This window comes from Meriones unguiculatus, chromosome 3 (assembly GCF_030254825.1).
Source record: "Meriones unguiculatus strain TT.TT164.6M chromosome 3, Bangor_MerUng_6.1, whole genome shotgun sequence".
NCBI lineage: Eukaryota > Metazoa > Chordata > Mammalia > Rodentia > Muridae > Meriones > Meriones unguiculatus.
In genome coordinates this window covers 171369687-171389738 of record NC_083351.1, presented here as the reverse complement: position 1 = coordinate 171389738, position 20052 = coordinate 171369687, and the positions used below count along the sequence as shown (strand labels likewise).

General features: G+C 41.2%; 1 protein-coding gene across 2 annotated transcripts in view; it reads left to right on the top strand.

The window, feature by feature from the left end:
* Positions 1–20052, top strand: part of Rasgef1b (RasGEF domain family member 1B) — a 497192-nt gene that overhangs the window by 350435 nt on the left and 126705 nt on the right. For both annotated transcript variants that reach the window (XM_060380991.1, XM_060380990.1), the window contains exon 3: positions 1055–1135. In XM_060380991.1, coding sequence (XP_060236974.1) covers positions 1055–1135 — 81 coding nt within the window. The remainder of the gene's footprint in view (positions 1–1054; positions 1136–20052) is intronic.

Here is a 20052-nt window from a genome sequence, read left to right as displayed (position 1 = left end):
AGAGATTCCAAACCACTGGAAAAAAAAAATCTTCCTTTACCTCAAGGAATACAGCCAATTAAGGAACAGCAGGGGGCGGAGATGTGTCAATATTTGCTGATTTATTATTAAAGTTCATTTTTATTTTATGGAGTGTGCTGATATGTTTAGCTCTTTTTTTTTCTCGATGTCCCTTCTAACAGGACCAAGAGAGGGTGCTAAATATGTGTAGTGAGAAATATGTGTAGTTTGCATTGTAAACAGCAGCTAGATCTACTATGATATTGTGAACATTAGACATGAAAAGTCTCAGTTGATCAAAGGAAAGTTTATCTAGAAGGAGAAAGATCACCTGGGGAAGGGCCAGTGCTAGACGGTGAAAGACACAGGAAAAGCAAGACTTTAAGTCTGGTCCTCAATAGCACACATTCCCAGAGGACCTACGGTAGGGGAACCTCTTCCGCTGTACTGTGTAGCAGCCAAGTGTTTCCTCAGGAGTTCGAGCAGGATGAGTGGAAATTCCTAGAGAGCTACTCAAGAAAACGTATTAAGAACAAGGAGTAGCACAAAGACATTGGTGACAATCACATTGAACAGCTTGGCTTGAGGTTTAGGATAATTGTTGGAGAGACTTGGAGCTGAGGCTAAAAAAGTCAGTGAGGGTTCTGAACAAGTGAGTCAAGGACTTGGAAAATCCTGCCACACCGAAATCGAAACTGAGAGGTTTCTGCGTGCTGTTTTCTAGGCGATGAGATTAGTGTCTTATACTCCTACCTATGTCCCGGAAAGACCCCTTAAACAGATAAAGCAGGAATATTCTGAATTTCTGTCAACACGTATCTCTGAATTCTTTCGACATGTGGTAAGTGGTTTTGTAACATGTCCCCGTGCAAGGTTAAATGGGTTTGCACAGGGTGCAGCCTGAAGCAGCCCTGTGAAAACGCTGGCTCAGGTATTTCAATGACACCCATTATGTTCAGTGCTAGAGGCACAGTTCTGAGTAGCAGGGAAAGGGCTCCACTCTGCAGGGAAGCCTCCAGAGCTTGACATCTCTTATCTGTCTTTTCTGCTGCAGGAACAGCCATGGAAGCCTATGTACTGCAGCCTCGCTGCCGTGTGCCTTTCCAGCCCTCTCATTGAGAAGCCAGGAGGCAAAGTAAGAATGTTTCCCTGTCTTGTTGAATGGTGTGTTCTGAGCAAAATGGCCTTCATTTCTTTTGGTCTTGAGGTATTAGGAAAATTTATCAAGTCCATCTCATAAGAGTAGTTGTTAAAAATTCTGAACTTGAACTCTTTGGTTGACACTAGTGAAACTTGCCATTGGCAAAATGTTGAGCCCGACAAACGTTTCTGGGAGCACCGATGGCCTCAACATCTGTCTCGCCTTCCATCCCAATGAAGCCTCCCCACCTCTTTCAGTCCCCTGAGTGTCCCTGCCCACCAGGAGCTGTCAAAGGATGAGGGTACACTTTGAGACACCACCTCTCCGTGTGATGTTCCGACACAGTTCTTTGTTTTAAAATGTATGTTATTTAAGCCATTTTGTAGCATAAAGATGTTGCTTCTAAAAGCAGAGTGTGTCATACCTGCTGCTCTTCTGGACCTGGAATCAGACCCCTCCAGGCTGCAATAGGAAGAGCAGAGGCTTCCTAGAGTTGTACTGGTTGGGTTCAAACCCAAGCTCTGGCCTCTACTAGCTCTATATTTTGAACAGGTTCCTTGTTAAAAGGGACATCAAATAGCAGGCCTGCTTTGTGGGGCTGCCAGAGAGGTGAAACACCCTAACACAAATCCACAAAGCAAGTGTTTCTAGAACCTGTCTTGTTCTCTGTCTGTCCAAGTATTGGACAGGTTATAAAAATGGGTTGACTGGAAGAAAGGAAAAGCTAAAGGGTAAGTATGCAGAAACCACATCTCCAAAGGGCTCATCTGGAGAAACCGGAACACTGGCAACGCGCTTCAGAAAGGTGAGGAGAGCTCTACTGCATTTTCTAGGCACAACTTCACACAAGGAGCATGATGGAGCTGGTCCCCCACAGCCTTTCTGTCATTAGCTGTTGAGATACACCTATAGGATACATACAATCCAATGCCTGGAATGGAAAATGAATAAATAAATAGATAAATAAATAAATGGGCAGACCCAGTTTCTGCAGTTGTTTTTATAATGGAACAAGTCTGTGTATCCCTGCCTGACTCCTGATAATGTATGTTGCCCTCACTATGCATCCTACCCTGGGAAGTGTCTGCCGTGTGAAATCCGGTTGAGGAAGCCGGCCTCCTGCCTGTCTTGTCAGCAGTCCTGACACTGAGCAGGCGTGGCGGAATGAGCCAAGCTTCCTGAGACTGTGTTTGCCCAGTGTGCAGTGAGGGTCTGCACTTCCCCTTTGCTGACTTCGGTTCATTGAAAGCAGTTTCACTCCTCCCAAAGGTGAAACCAGCCAACAAACAAAACACCACTCGGGGGTGGCAACCCGTGCTGGCATCCGTTTAAGCATTCACCACTTCACTCAGGTGCCAGGCTAGTTGTCTTCTTGTTGTCTCCTCCCATCCACAGACTCTCAATAAACCACCACTTTGCATGTGGAGTGGGAGCTAGGCCACCCTCAAAGATGAGGTCAGAAGTTCATGTACCTCAAGAGCTCTCCTGACCAACTGGAAGGGAATCAGAGGGCCAGTACGGGCACTCTGGGTTCAGTGACATAATTTCTGTCTGCAGTCCTCAGGCTTTTCTCACCTGCTGTATAGTTAGCAGGTAGATTTCTGCTTTCCCCAAAACTATTCTGTTGAAGTGGATCTCAAAGGATATTTTTGTCCTCTGTTTCCTCACAGCCCTGGCTTCTGGGTCTAACACAGTTGGTGTAACCTTCTCTAGTGAATTTACTTAATTACTCTGACACTCATTCACCTGGTGCTCTACAGGCACGGGGTGGGGGACATGGCTCTGAAAGCATAACAGGGTTCAGCCTTCAGCAGCACGAGCCCAGAGAAGACATTCAAAGTGGGCTGTTGACACTGGTGGCTAATCTGCTCAGAATCCAGCCTGCCTTCCTCAAAACCAAAAAAACCAACACAAAACGAAACCAAACCAAAAACTTTCCTGTAGGTGGAAGACTGAAAATTAGACCTGGGTGACCAGTCAGCCACCGGAAAGAAGCTGGCCCAACTGAATTCAGGAGCAGCCATTCTTTGATGGAGAGAAAATAAGGTCTTAAAAACAATTCCAGCTAGACAGAGAATTCCCTGTGAGTTCAGAACAGGAAGGCAGAATATTCAGAAGCCAGCTCTAACAAACCAGCTAAAGAACGACTCTTTTCTCCAATGGCTGTGGCCGGAATAAGCAAGGACACTTTGTGAGAAAGAGAAGCCTGAAGAGTTGCTGTGGACAGCAAACCGGATATGGGATCTTTCCCCCACAGATAAGGAAGAGTTGTGTGTTTTTATTTCTATATAAGTGGAGTCAATGCCTTTTGGGTGAAGCATACAAATTTATGGAAATCAGAACACAAATGTTAAAAATATGCATCTTGGGATTTCCTGGGACTAGCCTGGCAGCCTTGTTTTCTTTCCCTTTGCAGCTGCTTAAGAGCGTGTTGTGAAAGCTGCAGCTGAACTTAGCACTCCGGAGCCCAGTGTTAAGGCTGGGATCTTTGATGTGTGACGTGTAGGGCAGAGCACTTAAAAATAGTTGATAGTAAACATGGCAATCCTCAGAGTGGTGGTTCTCAACCCATGGGTCTCTACCCCTTTGGGGGTCACATATCAGGTACCCTGTATATCAAATATCATACTATGATTTGTAACAGTAGCAACATTATAGTTATGAAGTAGCAACAAAAATAATTTTGTGTTTGGGGATGGGTCACCAAAACTTGTGGAACTATAGTGAAGGGTAGCTGCATTCAGAAGGCTAAGAACCACTGCCGTAGAGGTTGCCCAGGAAAAAAAAATGAAAAAAAAAAAAGATTTCAGGCTTTGAATAAATTAATTAGAGATCCAAAGTAAACTGTTTAAGAGGAATTAGACCGTGATGGCAGAGATAAAAGGATCCAGGGATATAGGTAGTAGGTGAGGGATGAATGAGACTCCTCTTCCAAACACTCCTGGAAAATTCCTACTAGTGCTTCTAGAAGGCATTGTGCAAATGCCTTGGACTCCCCAACCCTCACAGGCCTTGGGACATGCAAGAAGCTGATAGAGCTGTTTAGATAAGGGACTGCCCTGACCATGGCGAGGCCAACCTGCCTTTCTCAAAGGAACTCAGATGATAGGTAGACATGTCTTGGCACCAAAGAATCATAACTTGAAGAGACGATTTGACTGGGGGAGGAAAAAACAAAGAAAGCAGTAAGAGCATGGCGATGTTATTAAATGGAAGGGTGGATAAAAGAGCAAACATGCTCCCTGTGCCTTTTGTACTCCTGGGTGAGCGAAGGGGAAACTGAAGGAGCCAGTGGAAGTGACTGGATAAACAACAGATAAAACGAGAGGCACAAGGATTGCAGAGTGCACACACTAGTGCTGTTTCTGTGGAAAGAATAGGGGTGTCCTTTTGACAGATATTTAGCTCTAAAAAATTAGGAAACTGTTCTTACTAAAGAACATTTGGCCTTGTAAGTGGGAAGAGTGGTCTTATAGGGCATGGCCCTTTCCTAAACATCATTACCTACCTTGCGTGGGTCTAGATGAACAAGACCCTGTTTGCAAGTGCCTCAAGACTTGACTTTTATTACTTAGGGTTTTTAATGATCCAAATAGATGGAGGTGCCAACCCCAAAACCAGCCTGTGACTTACTACTGCTTAAAAAAGAACTATCAAAAGGCTCGGTAGTTCTTAGCAAAGCAAGTCATTCAATCACTACAGTTGCAGACAATCCTAAGTTTTCCACGTAAGAAGGCCTGGTTTATTTGCATCTCTTCTGTATGTGCCTGGCTTCTGGGCATTGAGGCAAAATGAATTAAGCCAAATATTTATCGTCTAGGAAATTCTGTGACAAAAAGGAAAATCTTCAAGTTACCAGGTCTGTTTTTTCCTGCTTCTAAAATGATGGAGGTTTTAGTTGAGCATATGTCCAAGGTCAGAAAGAATACATTCTTAGCCTCTTTAGCATCTACATAGCTATGCTTAGATTATGCCCAATAGGAACTGAGTGAAAATGGTGTCGGTGAATCCTGTCCTGTTTCCTGGGTACCATAGGGATGCATTAGCGAAAGCTGGAATTGCTACCTTCAACACTGACGACTTAGGGTCTCTCACTCCGGAGTTCGTGGCTGCTTATGCTTGCTTAAGAGAAATATTTCCTTCTATTTTGTTTGTACATCTACTGTTTTGGCTGCTGTTATTGTTCCTGCAGAGGGGTGGTACCCAAGTCAGCAGTTCCCTAGAGCAAGGGAGAGAGTAGCTGCCTGTGCTGTGGGGTACCGAGAGTCCAGGGTAGCTCAATTAAGTACAATACCTTACGGGGTAAAGAAGTGAAGGAAGTGAGTTGTGAGCACCTGTCTTCTAAATCCATCCTGGCTGAGCACAGAGAGGCAGAGAAGCTAATTTTGACCTCTGAGAACGGGCTGATGAGTAGGACCCTGACTCTAAGCACTGAAGAGAATAAACATGCATATCTGGGCTCCAAGAATTTCCCAGAACTGAGGCCAATAAAATTTGTTTGAAAATATTCAAAAACTGTAGTAGATAAATAGGCACGGGGCCAAACTGTCTTCGAATTACTTTCATTTATGGGCTAATGAGATGGCACAGGCCACCTCAGGACCTGGATTTGATTCCCGGGACCTACGTGGTGGAAGGAAAGACAGAACTGACTTTTGCAAGTTGTCCTCTGACCTTCAAATGTGCACATGGGCATGCACACGTATGTGCAGATGCACAGAACAAACACGGAAATGGAACTTAATGTTTTCAATGCTCTATTTGCACCCATAGATCAATGCTGACCTTGGTCTTTCTCAGAGAAGCTTCAGTTTTGCTGTGGTTAATTCAGAGACTCACAAAGAAGGAAGAACGAGTGACAGGACATGCTTGATCCTAAATGGTATATGGATTTTACCCCTCCCAGGTCAGAGATCATCTGGAAGAGGAGATGATCTAAGAGCCAGAAGTCAGAGAGGAGTTCTGAGAAAGTGTCCTGCTTCTGATATGGTGATTGCATTCACAGACTTACTGCATTTGTCCTTACCTTCATGAGGCTGGGCCCATCACCATGGTATCATGAGTGGGTCATGGGGGTGGAGGACATAGGACTCATGAGGCCCTACTATTCATTGTGGTACTAGGGGCAGTTTATGGATGCTAGAGAGAGGTTGCCTTTTTTTTTTCCTTTTTCTTTTTCTTTTTTCAGTAGCGTAGCCACTGATAAGTTTGCCCAGGTTTCAGTAAGTAGCACTCAACTCCCACTCTTACTCCTCCAAGCAGCTCTAATTAAGCCCAGTGGGTCCCTCCCCAGTACACAATTAAAGTAGGAGGAGCTTGTTTTAGAAAAAAGAGGGTTTCAGAAGGAGAGAGTGTTAATGAGATCATGGAGAGGGGGTGAAAATGACTCAAATGGTGGTATACACATGTGGGACATTTTCAGAGAATAAAAAGACAGAAAAAATGTTTGAAACAAAAGCAAAATCTTAAGCAAAGAATATCATATCAGAGCCACTGTCTAATACAGAATCTTCCTAGTGATTCCTGTCATCTGTAAGGGTTGCCAATTCTTTTAGGAACATGCTGTTATCTTCATCTCAGCATTTGGGATGACAAACTTGATTCCTTGGAGCAAACACACTGGGACACAACATTGGTTTTTGCTCCCGCAATCAAGGTTTTATGGGAGAATTAACTGGTCCCTCATATCTCAGTCTGGAATGATGTTCCTTTCGATATTAAGGAACACTTTTCATTTTACCTTCATAATTTAACCCTCTTGAAAAGACAGGTGTTACCATTACCATACACTGGAGCCCCGGTTGTTTTTTTTTTCTGTTGACCTTTGCTCACAGCCCTTGGTACCATCACGTGGCGAGTAGGAGTGCCCTTCTACTGGTGGCTCAATGAATGAAGCTGGTTTTTGTTCAGCTGGCGGTCTCTATGTTACCCCCATTCATAATGTGTTTATAGATTTGACTTTCTATGTGGTAGGCCTACTGAAGAGAAGGACTTTTTTTTAAAATGAACACAATTGTCACTGCCCTGTAAATAATAATCGGGAGTGGGGATAGATGATCCTGAACTTTATATGCCTGGAATCTCATCACCACGTTCCAAAAGACAACTGGAGCTAAGGTTTGCAACATTAGCTCCACCCTCAGGAGATCATCTGGGTGGAGAAGCACAGTCTGAGACGGAGGGCAAGGAGTCTGAACTCTTGTCATTCTTACCAGGCAAGATAGTTCTGTCAAAAGCCCCGAGAAGAATTCAAAACGATTTTTAAAACATTTAACAACAGTATAAAAATCACTGACAATACAGCTCACATGTTCCTTTAATCCTAAAGGTACCCAGTACTAACTCAGAAGTCACAAAAAATAAATGAAATATGAACAATTGATATGTGCGTGTTATTAAAATTATTAGGATGTTAATAAAATTCCTTAATTCCACAAGGGTTTTGATGTCTGCACACAGTAAAAACAAGAAATTCTAAATGTAAGAAAGACAAATATGTCTCTTCTGATCTTGTATTACTCTTGTCTGCAAAGGTTAAACTATATGATACAAACATACATGGGCTGAATGTGCCCACACACGCACACATAAACAATTCCCAGACCATTGCTGTGGTGGAATTTGCCATTATCCTAGGGCATAAAGTCATATTTGTATGACACAAATACAAACACAGATACTGTTTACTCTTTCCTTATCTCGATGGGCCAGTACTTTCCACTGGCAGTGCCCTAGCTTGTCTCTGAAAGCCCAGCTGAAAAATATCAACTTTTGCTCAGTAGACAAAGAAGAGAAAACTTGGATTTATATTACCTACCACGTATAATGCAGCGTGCTTTAAACAGTAACGCGGGGCAATTTGGTCCAAATGATAACAGCAACAGTCATTGCTATAATGGCTGCCACTGCTTGAGGACTCTGAGCTAAACACTAACGTAAGTTTTTGTAGGCAGTGTGTCACTTAATTATTTTACAAATGAAGCCTAGAAGACAAACAGCCACTTCAAGGACCCAAAGCTAATAAATGGTAGTAGAGATGGCATCTGGATCCAAGCATGCGGACCTCAGAACCCATGCCTCATCCACCTTCTTAAGATGTTGTTCTAACGTTTAGACAGCCCTCTCCTGATGAAACAGAACCAAAGTTTCCTAAGAGGACACAAGAAATAAGATAAAAATAAAGCATTTCATGCCTTATATTGTAGGTCATTCTGGTCTCATGCCTTAGGTTTCCTTGTACCAAACTGGCTTGATTATAAATAGCAGCTCTGCACCAATAGGAAATCTATGTGGGCATACAGCATGAGGCAGGCCCTCTAAAGGTATTGCTTTGCAGAGAACTTTAAAGGGAGTTTGAGCTGCTGCGGTCATGTCACCATGTTACTCAGATCAAAATATTCAGACGTACTCCTCAGAAGCTGTTCCGTAGGTGTAGATGCCCTAGTTTATCTGCCCTGGGAGAAGGAGGCTTGGTGCTCACGTAATCCATGAGGCTATTGCATTTGATGTTAAGAATATTGACATTGCCAAGGAAAAGAGTCAAAGTGGTATTATTAAACATCATTAAAGTTCAGTCTAATGAAGGAATCAAAACAAAGCAAAGGGTGGAGCTGAAATCTCCACTCACCACTAACGCTTGTTAAGTTTTTGCATATAGGCCGTTTGGATGCCTGTTAAAATAAATGAGTGTGAATGAAGTGAACAGAGAACAGATCTTGCATAAAAGTTTATGGTCTAGAGAGTAGGCAGGTAATTAGGGTGCAATGAACTCCCCAATTGTGTCTGTTTTTAAAGGTCATTTCCTGCATTTCATGAGAGATGGGGAATTACTTTTGGTCCCTATAAAACATGGCTTGTACCCTTATGAACATTTCTTTCAGCCCACCTGATTTTAAGGTTGGTTGATTGCATGTCTGCTTCTTTCACTAGCTTATAATATCTTTTACTACTGGCTGGGATTAGGCAGGATTGTAGCTTATTTCTTATTTGTGTTCTCAAAGTACCAATGCAGTGCTATCCAGATAGTAGCTGCTTGTTAAAAGGGAGTGGTAGAAAAAAGAATTTTCACATTATTGAATCTAAGATCTATGTTTTCTTACTCTCTGGTCTTAGGATAAGTTTCATTCAATGCCTTTCATACCCCTGTATAGAACTCCTCACTGAAAAACAAAAACAAAAACTACTCAATAAACAGCTGCTTACTGAATAATAGCTGATTTTCAAAAGTCAGAAACTTCCATTTCTCTAATAAAGACTTTTTTTAAAAAAGCAATTGGGAATAAGAACCATTATATTGAAATTAAAACAGGGGAGAGAGAGAGAGAGAGAGAGAGAAGAGAGAAGGAGGTTGTTCTCATGAGCATGAATATTCTCTTTGCTCACCAGAGCATCCTGCCAGAATCGTAAGAAAACCATCACTGCCGGAAACAAAGATAGCACAGCCCAGTTCCTCACCAGCTAGACGTCTGCAGTCCTGGACTCCATTGGCCTTTACTTGAAAGCTCTTCCTTCCTTGGCTTTCACAGGCTCAGACCACTCCACTTCTCTGGCAGCTTTCTGTCTGCCTTGAAGAATCTCCACTGGATTTCTAATTTGGGGTCTCCCAGTGTGGCATCCTGGCACCCTGGTTTTAAGACCATGAACTTTCATTCTTTGAGCAGACTTTTTTTTTTTTTTAATTCTCCTGACTCATTTAGTCAACATGTTCAAAAGGCAAGTTTGTTCCCTTTCCCTTCTGCTTCTCTATGGTTAAAATTTCTCCCCATTCCCAAGAATCCAAGCTGGGCACTTGGCCACCATCCATAATTTCTCTGCTAGCCACTATAGTAGGATGACTTTAAATCACTAACACCTCACTTTCTTTTTCTGCATTATTATGGTGCTGAATGGGGCCTGGGCCATACCTCATCAGATACTGGATGCAAACTATAAATTTACCTGACTCAGAAATGGAGTGGCTTCCCATTGGCTACCACATTTTTGTGGCTATGCTCCCCTCTCGCACAGTGTGCCCTCTTTGTGGTACTCCTTTTACTTATTATTGCTTGGTTCCTTGATCTTTTCAAAACTGTACATCCGATCTACCTCCATGTCTTTTTCCTTCTCTACTGCAATGCCTCATCCCAGTTGAATCTGTACTTTGCATTTCCATGGTGGCATTGCTCTCACTTGTTGCATCCTCTGGGCACTGGAGAATCTTTTGAGCGCATTAAACATGAGTTGCACACTTGGCATCAAGTGACCCAGAACCCCTCTTTGCCTATGTATTGTGTCTGTCCATTCATTTCACTCTATGCCCAGAACCCAGAGCTCATTCAAACTTTGAATTAGATTCTCTCCACCATCGTACTAGACCCTCACCCTTAATTAAAATACTTCTTTTCTATGTAGATGATTAATGCCTATTATTATTCTGGAACTCATTGTATAAAAAAAAAAAAGGAAAAAGGCAAGATGATTATCAGCTACAGGCCATAAAGACAGATGCCTTGACCAGTGTGAATTCCTTTCTATTACCTCATGACAATGAGATAATTGAGGAAGATAGGGATATTATCCAGTTTAGGTGATTATACAAGGTCTGTTATATTAAATAAAATTGCAGTGGGAATTAGAACTACCTGCTGTGCCATTAAAAGGAGAGGATAATTGTGGACAATCCTGGCTGGTGCAGAATGGATAAAGAGATGAAAAAGTGGCGACTGACGGCAGCCTGAACTTTTGATTTGTGATCGGTCCAAAAGAAAAAGAAAAAAGAAAGTTTAGTTTCCTGTACCTAAGAAATCCTGGCATTCTGCTCAGGAAGGCTAAGAAAGAACAGAGAAGAATTTCACATGTAACAATTTAAACATGATTCAGAGAAGAGTTTAAGGTGTGGAAATCTGCCCTCTTCAGTTTTTAACACCTATCTTATGAAGACAAGCTTTAATTTCATCATATATATATATATTTTAAAGTTTCAATTCAGTTCCCAGCATGTATGTCTGGAATTCACAGACCCCTATAATTTCAGTTCTAGGAGGGTCCAGTTCTGGTCTCCACAAGCATCTACACTCACATGTGCATACTCACACAGAGACATACACATCTTTAAAATTTTTTTCACACAACTTAACTTATCTCATCATAAAATAATACTTTGGACAGGGAAAGTATATGCTGCAGCTATAAAATAAAGTTTGATCAAATGTAGTAGAGAAGTATAACTTGGTTGGTAGCCCTGGGCACCCTGAGAAACACAGTTATTCACGTCTTAAGGGATATAGAAAGTCTTATTCTGTGTTTGTAGGTAATTGAAATGTCGCCTCCCATCTGGTGTTAAGTCGTGTATTACAAATATCTGCCATACTTCCCGTGAATATATCCAGAGAGAGAGAAAGAGAGAGAGAGAGCTTTCTGTCTCTAAGGTAGCTCACTCCAAAATGCTAGTGCTCTTAACATTTGTAGAAACTAAATTCATGGAGCACTAGTTATGTGTGTGCTACACCCTGGACCTTTTTCTCTTCAAAAGTCCTGATTAATACTAATCATGTTTTCAAAAGGTCCTCTTGTTGTTTCCATTCTACAGATGAGAAAGCTGAGGCTGAGCGATGTGAGGCAACTGGGTCCATGTCATACAATCGTATGATAAACCTACCACACAAAGGAGAGGACCTGCTATACTGTCATGGCCTCAGTCTAAAGCAGGGAAATGCGTCCGCTATAATTTCTTCCCAACGCTGACTGAAATCACAGGTCCTTGTCCCTAGTGAGGGGACGTGCAACCTGTGCTGCCATCGCAGCCCTCCTCCCCTGCAGGGTTTCTGTGGGATTTACAGTTGCATCGCCTTCTTCCTTCCATGTGACTCTCCACATCAGACCCTGTTCACTGACAACTTCTATTTTAGGTTCTTAGATGATCCGCACATGATAAAAGTTACAGCTTGTGTAAAATTAGCTTTGATGGAAGTGTGGAAACATCAGGTTTAGTCATATCCTTGTGGTCGAACCACAGCCACTCTGCTTTGTTAATAAGCTCTAGCTGTGCCAGCCCTATCTTCACACAATTGGGTTTTTCTGGTGAAATTACAACTTTCATGTAATGCAGTCATAGTTTACTTTCAGAGCGTGGTTTGTTTCCCTAGGATGCTGAGCTCCATTGTGGACAAGATTCACCAGCAACATTTTGCAGATTCCCTTGGTATCTAGAAATGTTTACCCTGCATTAATCCTACCCTAAGTTTAGTTGATTAAATAGCCATTTTCTGCTTCGTTGTATCAGTTAGGTTGGGACATCACAGCGTTTTTTTGTGAACTTGTGTGGCTCAGCTTCTGGGTCAGAAGAATCTCAGTTGAGACGGATAGTCTCTCATCCTTCGGGGAGCTAGTGCGGACTTGAGCACATGGCAGAAGATGGGTCTAATGGAATCAAGAAAAACCAAGCTAGGTCCTAAGCTCAGATCCAGCATATCCCCCTTTGCTCCATGCTCTGTTAAGGTGAAGTTGGCGATCGTCAACGCTGGAAATGTGGCCTCCTCTCCTCATGAGAAAATGTCTTACATATCAGAAGACATGAAAATGTAGTCAGCTGTACCTGTAAGATCACATCATTTGTCATGCCCTCAAAAGTGTACCTTAAATATTTCATAGGAATTTTAACCGAGTAAACTCTAAAACTAAACTCTAAAACCTCCGGGTTTGTGCCTATGGTTCAGTAAGCCCAGCCAAAACAGATCCAATGCAAGAAATAAAATAAAATGTACATACCGAATCATGATGCTCTTCTTAGATTAAAGAGCAGAAAGGTTTTTGGGGATTACCAACATAAAACTGCTTATGGATGAATTAGATTTGGGTTTGGTAGCAAAAAAAGACCAGAAAGCTAGAATAGCTATTAGGAGAAGGGAATGAGAAACGTACAGATGTCAAGAGAGGAGTGTGGGTAAAAGCAGGCAGGTGACAAAATACAAAATATATTAACTCTGATCAAAAAGTGAAAGAAATAAAGGTGTGTGGGATCTCAGTGTGTAATCTGAGGTAAATGTGGCAGCCCAGTGCTTGGGACCCTGAGGCAAGAAAAAGAGGAGTCTGAGTTAAATCTGGGCTACATAAGGAAGTGATCTCAAATCAGAAGGAGGAGGGAGTGGAGGAGGAGGAGAAAGAAGGGAGCAACTTCAATCTGGACCCGAGTTTTTAGGCAGTAAAGAGCTATGAATGGTTCTTGAGTGTCTTTTGTTTGTTTGTTTGTGTTTTAAGATTTGTTTATTTTATGTGCATCTGTTTTACCTGTATGCATGTATGTATGTATGTATGAGGGTGCCAGATCCCCTGAAAACTGGAGTTTCAGACAGTTGTGGGCTATCATGCAGGTGCTTGGAATTGAACCTGGGTCGTCTGGAAGAGCAACCAGTGGTCTTAACCACTGAGCCATCTTTCCAGGCCCTTGTTTTTTGTTTTAAGCAATTAAAATTGCTGCAAGTCTAGCCTCCCATTAACCTGAAGGGGACATTTTTGGAGTTGGAGAAAGCATTCACAATAAGCCTTCCAGTCATTATTATTATTATTATTATTATTATTATTACTATTATTTTTTTTTATTTCAATCAAATCAAATGTCTAATGACCTATATAAATGCCCAGCCAGGAAGTTTCATTTCTGCTACTGTAAGGAACATAAGGCGCCAGCATTTGGAAAGAGGTGAATACATTGTTTTTCTTAAAGAGAAACAGGAAATGTAATGACTTCTGCTTAAATTTGAGTCATTATATCATGTGTGCAGACTTTTCAAGGTTATTTCCCTCAAAGGCAAAGTGGTAGTTGGCAGAAATAAAAAGGTGACATTTTCGTGAGTTTTAAAATGGACCTATTTAACTAAATCTGGAGTGATCACACAGGTAAGTCTTTGTTAGAGGGACACAGCAGACACGAGGCTCCTCAGACTTCCTCCGGACCAAGTCCTGCATGTCATCTGCACATGAAGACATCTCTTCTATCTCTGTCCCTACACAGAATGCCAACAACGGCTGGATGCTTACTGCTGGGAAGTGTCAAAAAGCCATTGTACTAGTGGGTATAGGGAAGAATCACCAGTAACTGTCAAAACTATTAGCTCAGAGCAGGCAGCAGAAACCTTGGCTGAAATACACAAGGCCCTGGCTCCTTCCAGCCCCACAAAAATTAAAATCTGAAAACATAGGCATAGATATCTTATTTTATTTTTGCAGGTGTGTGTGTGTGTGAGTGTGTGTACAGAGAGGGTGAGAGGAGAGCCCATACTGGGAATCTGAGAATTTGGATATCTGAAACCATCAGCCAAATCCAGGAAGCTGGATATTCTTTAAGAGGAAACACCTAATTTCTTAACAACAACAACAAAAATGGGCTAGAAAAGAGTGAAGGAACGCAAAGGGGCCATCAGTTATACCCTGCATGTCGATTCCATTTACATGTGGCTGCAAAATCTCAACTCTGAAATGTCATTAAAAACAAACAAACCAACAAACAAAAACAAAACAAATAAAAACGGAGCCCACAAGATGACCCAAAGGGTAAAAGCACATGTTGTGAAAGCCTGATGACCTGTTTGGTCCCTGGAACCCACATTCAGACACAATGAGACAACTGAGCCCCCTTCACTCTGTGGCTTCTACGCACTCACACATAAGTTACACGCAGCCATGAAAACCAAAACAGGCAAACACTGAGCATGAATAGACATTTCGCTGGAATGTCACTAATGTGGGGGAGGGGGGGTCAGGTGGTGTTGATTACTTTTGAGAATCTCTTGTCAGCTCCTGGTGTATTATGAAGAATTTATATGTGACATGATATCATGTTTGATATTAAATTTAAGATGAATCAACCAAAGAACAACAGGAGAAGGAATCAGCTAGCAAGAATTGCAGAACAGGGGGGAATGTGGCTTGTTGGGGGAGCACATGCCTAGGATGTGAAGCCCGAGGTTAGACTCCCTGGAACTGGGGATTAAAAATTAAAAAAAAAAAAAAAAGAATTGCAGAATGTTGATAATTGTGCCAGGTAATAACATTTGGGTTCATTATGATGGTCTTGCTATTCTGTGTACACTGTGTATATCTTCTACAAATGGAAATATCTATCAAATTATTTGAAAGTCAGTTTTAAAACACCATAAAGTAAAAGGTCAGCATATTCTATTTTACTAAGAACTTCTAAGCTTTTTTAAAAATTGAGATAGAGTTCTTGAAGGACCATACGAACTCTACATGAGGAACTACTAGTGGGAAGGAGAGACTCAGGAGCCTGGAATAACTGTGCACAGGCCAGCAATGACAGCCCTTGAGAGGCCAAAAAGATATGGGAGTTTGAGGCCGTCCTGGGCAACAAACAAACAGCTTTGGCTAAAAACATACTTTTAAGAGCCACATCCTCCCAACCCCGTAATAAAAACTGACTGGGCAAGATACTAGCTACATATGTGTATGTTTATAAAGAAATAAGATCCAATTTTACATGCTTACTTGTTCAAATTGATAGGAAAAATACTGAAAAAAAATAGCTAAAAGTTACAAATATCTAATTCAAAGGGGAAAATGTAAAATACTTAAATTATTCTTTCAGAAGTAATTAGGAAAAGTAAGTTGAATTACTTGAAACTCTAAAATCGAGCTGTCCTCTAGAACACACACGCCTTTTATGCTCTGGAAAATAGTTATTTTCTGCGACCAATAGAAAAATAATTTTTTTAAATAGTAGCAGCCTTTGAGTTAAATACCAATGAAGTGTCACGTGGTACACAGTGATGATTATTTTTGGAAAAAGTTTTAACACTTCCAGGCTGATACAATCCTGGCGAAGTATCTTGCTGAGGCTGGAGGAGTGTGTCAGTTGAACTCAGGGAGTGGGTGTTTCCAGGGTGTTGACAGTGTTCTTAATTTGGTTGACAGCCATGTGGGTGCCTCTTTATAGCCTCTTCTTAGTGCTTGTAAGTTTCATTCTCTTCTTGCTAAATGTATTTTATGAGGATAAAAAGGGTTGTTTAAGAAATAAAAATAAAAATAAAAATAAAAATAAAAAAGAGCCTTCAAGTTCGGTCACCCATCTGCCTTGGGTTGCTCTGTGGTGTGTGGCCCCATAGTCTCCAGGGAGATTAAAGAAGACATCGTGACTTACCGTGGAGTGTTCTGACGTCCTCTTTAATCCGCCTGGAGACTATGGGGCCACGCACCGCAGAGCAACTCAAGGCAGACAGGTGACTGAACTTGAAGGTTGTTTTTGTTTTTTGTTTTTTATGATCAACGTTTTTATCCTCATAAAATTCATTTACCAAGAAGGGAATACAACTTACAAGCGCTAAGAAGTCGATATAAAGAGGCACCCACATGACTGTCAACCAGATTAAGAACACTGTCAACAATGTCAACAGGGGAAATGCCCACCCCCTGAGTTCAACACACCCCTCCAGAAGCTTTTTAGAGGCATAGCTAGGTTGCACATACCATAAACTTTTAGGTTTCTAACTTTTGCCATTTATTTCTAGGAATGAGGAAGTCATAGCTGAAACACATGCTGGCCTACACATAAGTGTTTCGATATTCATTTCGGTGTTATTTCCAATGATAGGGATTAGAAACAAGAAAAATGCCCAGAAGTGGCTATTGTGAAAATAATTTAAGCCAGCAGTGGGTTGGAGGGCTACAGAGAAGCTTTCTTAGTGGATATCTCAAATCATGTCTGCTGTTGGGATTCCCCTTCGGCAGCATTGGCTGTTGGGAAAGTGCTCTCTATTCAAAAGCAACCCAAAGAGGGAAGATCCGAGGGAAGCCCAGGACTGCCCTGAGAGGTTCTTTTCCTTTCTGAAGTCCCATCCACGCATGGTATTTTTAATGGCAGAAAGCCATGCAAATATGGACACATAAAGATGTGCACACTAGGACTTTCTAAGAGTAGGCAGGCCCCCAGATGCTTGTCTAAGAGTGAAGATGGATTGACTCCTAACTATTCTCTGCTTCCCACCTAGTGAGGAAGGGAGGCCGGACTAGAGGAAGTCAGGATTTAGCTAAGCTCCTAAGAACTCATCCAAACTTATGCTCCATTGCTAACTTCCAGCTTGTGGTCCTGGCTGCAGTTTGTATGATGGGTCCAGAAAGCTTGTATTACACAATCTTAGCCCTCCAGATAAAGTCCTGTTGTTAGTGCTAGCTGCATCACAGTGTTAAATAAAGGCAAGCAGTTACAAAGAAAAGCCTCAACCGTCAAAGAAAGGTGTGATTATTTGTTGCTAAAGTCATGATATGTTAAGTCATTATATGTTAAGTCATGATATGCTAAAGTCATTAATATATTAAGAAGTGCTTTGAAAACACCTATCAAGAATCTCAGACAAATAGGAACAAGTAATTTGTATGATGTAGTCCCATCAGTAATTCACCTTTAATGGCTTCTAATAACCACTTGCCTTTTTTTCCTTTTCTTTCTTTCCTCTTATTTTTAAAATTTCATTTATCTATCTATCTATCTATCTATCTATCTATCTATCTATCTATTATCTATCTATTGACACAGGCCTCACTACGTAGCCCCGTTTTGCCTAGAACTCACTATGCAGTCCAAACTGGCCTGAAACTCAGTTATCTACCCAGCTCTGCCTCTGGAGTTTTGACATTAAAGGCAAGAGGCGTGACACCCATCTCTGCTCTTTATAATTTATAGCAAATAACTTTCTCTAAACCCAGACAACTTCCCTCAGATTCTGTAGTTCCTCGTCCCCACTTCTCTCTCTAACCTCCCTCAACTTTTCTAAGTCACGTGGAGCTAAAGCATTACATTTTCTTGTTTGTTTGTTTTTTGGGGTTCTGTTTTGAGATAGGATATCTCTGTAAAGCCCTTGCTATCTGGAGACTTAATATCTAGAACAGGCTGGCCTTGAGCTCAGATTTCCTCTGTCTCCCGAGTGTGGAGATTAAAGGTGTGCACCACTATTCCCGTCCAAGAGTAATATATTTTTCAAGAAAACCTTTTTGTCTCTTTTAAGAATACATTTACTCTTTTGGTTTCACCTGCAAGCTTAAAATACTGATTACTGACAAATAGGAACAACATGTATTTATTTGCCAACAAATTTGTACTTTTTGGTTTATAAAAGAAGCAACTTTTGTGTGTTTGTGAAAGTAATATATCTCCATTTTCCTTACTGTGATAACCTGAAAAATTTTGGGACTCTCAGTGAGGAAATAAAAATTTCCACAAAAATAACCACAGTGAATATTTCGACACACTTCTTCTTACTTCTGTATATATTAGTATTACATGACTTACATTTTTCACCATGTGCAATTTCCTTCCTAATGTGTGTGGCTATTTTAAAATGTTATTAAATAGGCTTCAAAATAATATGTTTTAATCACTAATAATGCGCATAAGGTATATTGCTATACCTTAATTGTTTTTAACAGTAGCTTATTCTGAACTTTTTCTATTTCTAACTTTCATCATTATAGATAGCGCTAAAAATAAATGAGACACTTGTTCGTTGGGTTGTGTATTTGTGTGATCACTTCCTTATAATTACTCCTGAGAATAAATATGAACATTAGAAACAGCATTTCACACATGATATGATATCTAATGATATCTCAGAAAGATTATGTTTCTATCCTTCATTTTTCTATTTGAATTTTAGCAACTTTATGTTAAGCGTTTTCTTAGAAGTATGACAAGGGTGCTGGAGAAATATAAAACTTATTTTCAACTCTTGAATTGTATAATTCCTTCTCTTTCCCTTCTCTCTTTTTGATTCCCACTGTCCTTCTCTGTCTGTCCTCCCACTCTCTGTGTATATATTGTTCGGCCATGTCCACATCACACATCACGTTATATGTATGGAGGTTAGAGATAGCTATATAGGATCTTTTTGTTTTTCATGTGGTTACTGGGGATTGAACTCAGGTGGTCAGGCTTAGTGGCCAGTGCCTTTACTCACTGAGCCATCTCACCAGTCTGTATTTTCTATTTATAAGGAGAGAGCTTGGGTCTCTGGTATTGTATTATCCCATCCAGACATCTGGATGATGTCTGGTTGGGATAATACAAGTATGTAAGAAAACTGATGGGAATATATTTTTTAAAGGATGTGGAAATATAGACACCTGTTTGAGGGAGAAAGTTATATTTAAAAAAAAAGAGCAACAAATTAGAGTGTATGGAGGAAGAGGTGATAAACAAAAGGAGTCGTAGGCTACAGTTTAGGGGCGTGATGAGAAGGAAGGCGAGAGATGCTGTGACTGCTGAGGCTGGCCTAAGAGGGACGGACAAGGCTGCTTTTATCTTCTGCTCTGCTGGGCGGCTCATGCTTGTGGGCTTCTGTCTTCCCACATAGTCTGTGGGTCGTCCCTGAAACGCCGTCACTAGCTTCAAGGACTGTAGCTGGCATTGCAATGCACTCGGGTCTGCAGTTACACAGAGGGGCCCTAAATGAGAAGTTAAAATAATAATAAAGCTCCAGCTTATTACCTAGCTTAAATTCCTATGATAAACGTGATGCTGTCACATCTTAAGTGAGTATTTTCCCTCTTGGCTATTGAAGGTTTTAAGGCATTCACAGAACTTTATGAAGCAGCTTGGATAAGGAAGGCGGAAGGTCAAGGGTGCTCTGGCAGCACAGTAAGTTCCAGGGCAGCCTGTGTTACAGAATGAGACTTTCAGGAGGGAAGGAAGAATGGGAAGAAAAGAGAACATGTTTCTAACCTGGCGTAGAGGATTAATTGGTTGACTAGAGGGAGGTGGGTGTGCACTTGGGTGTGTTTGTTGAAGTGACCCAATGCGTCATCTTTTTCTTCATCCAGAATCCCTGTATGTCAGTGGATACGTTTAACACGAAACCACCATAGGACTAAAGACTTCTGATGAAGATCTATGTTAAATTGTATAACTGTCATATAACTGTTATTTTCTT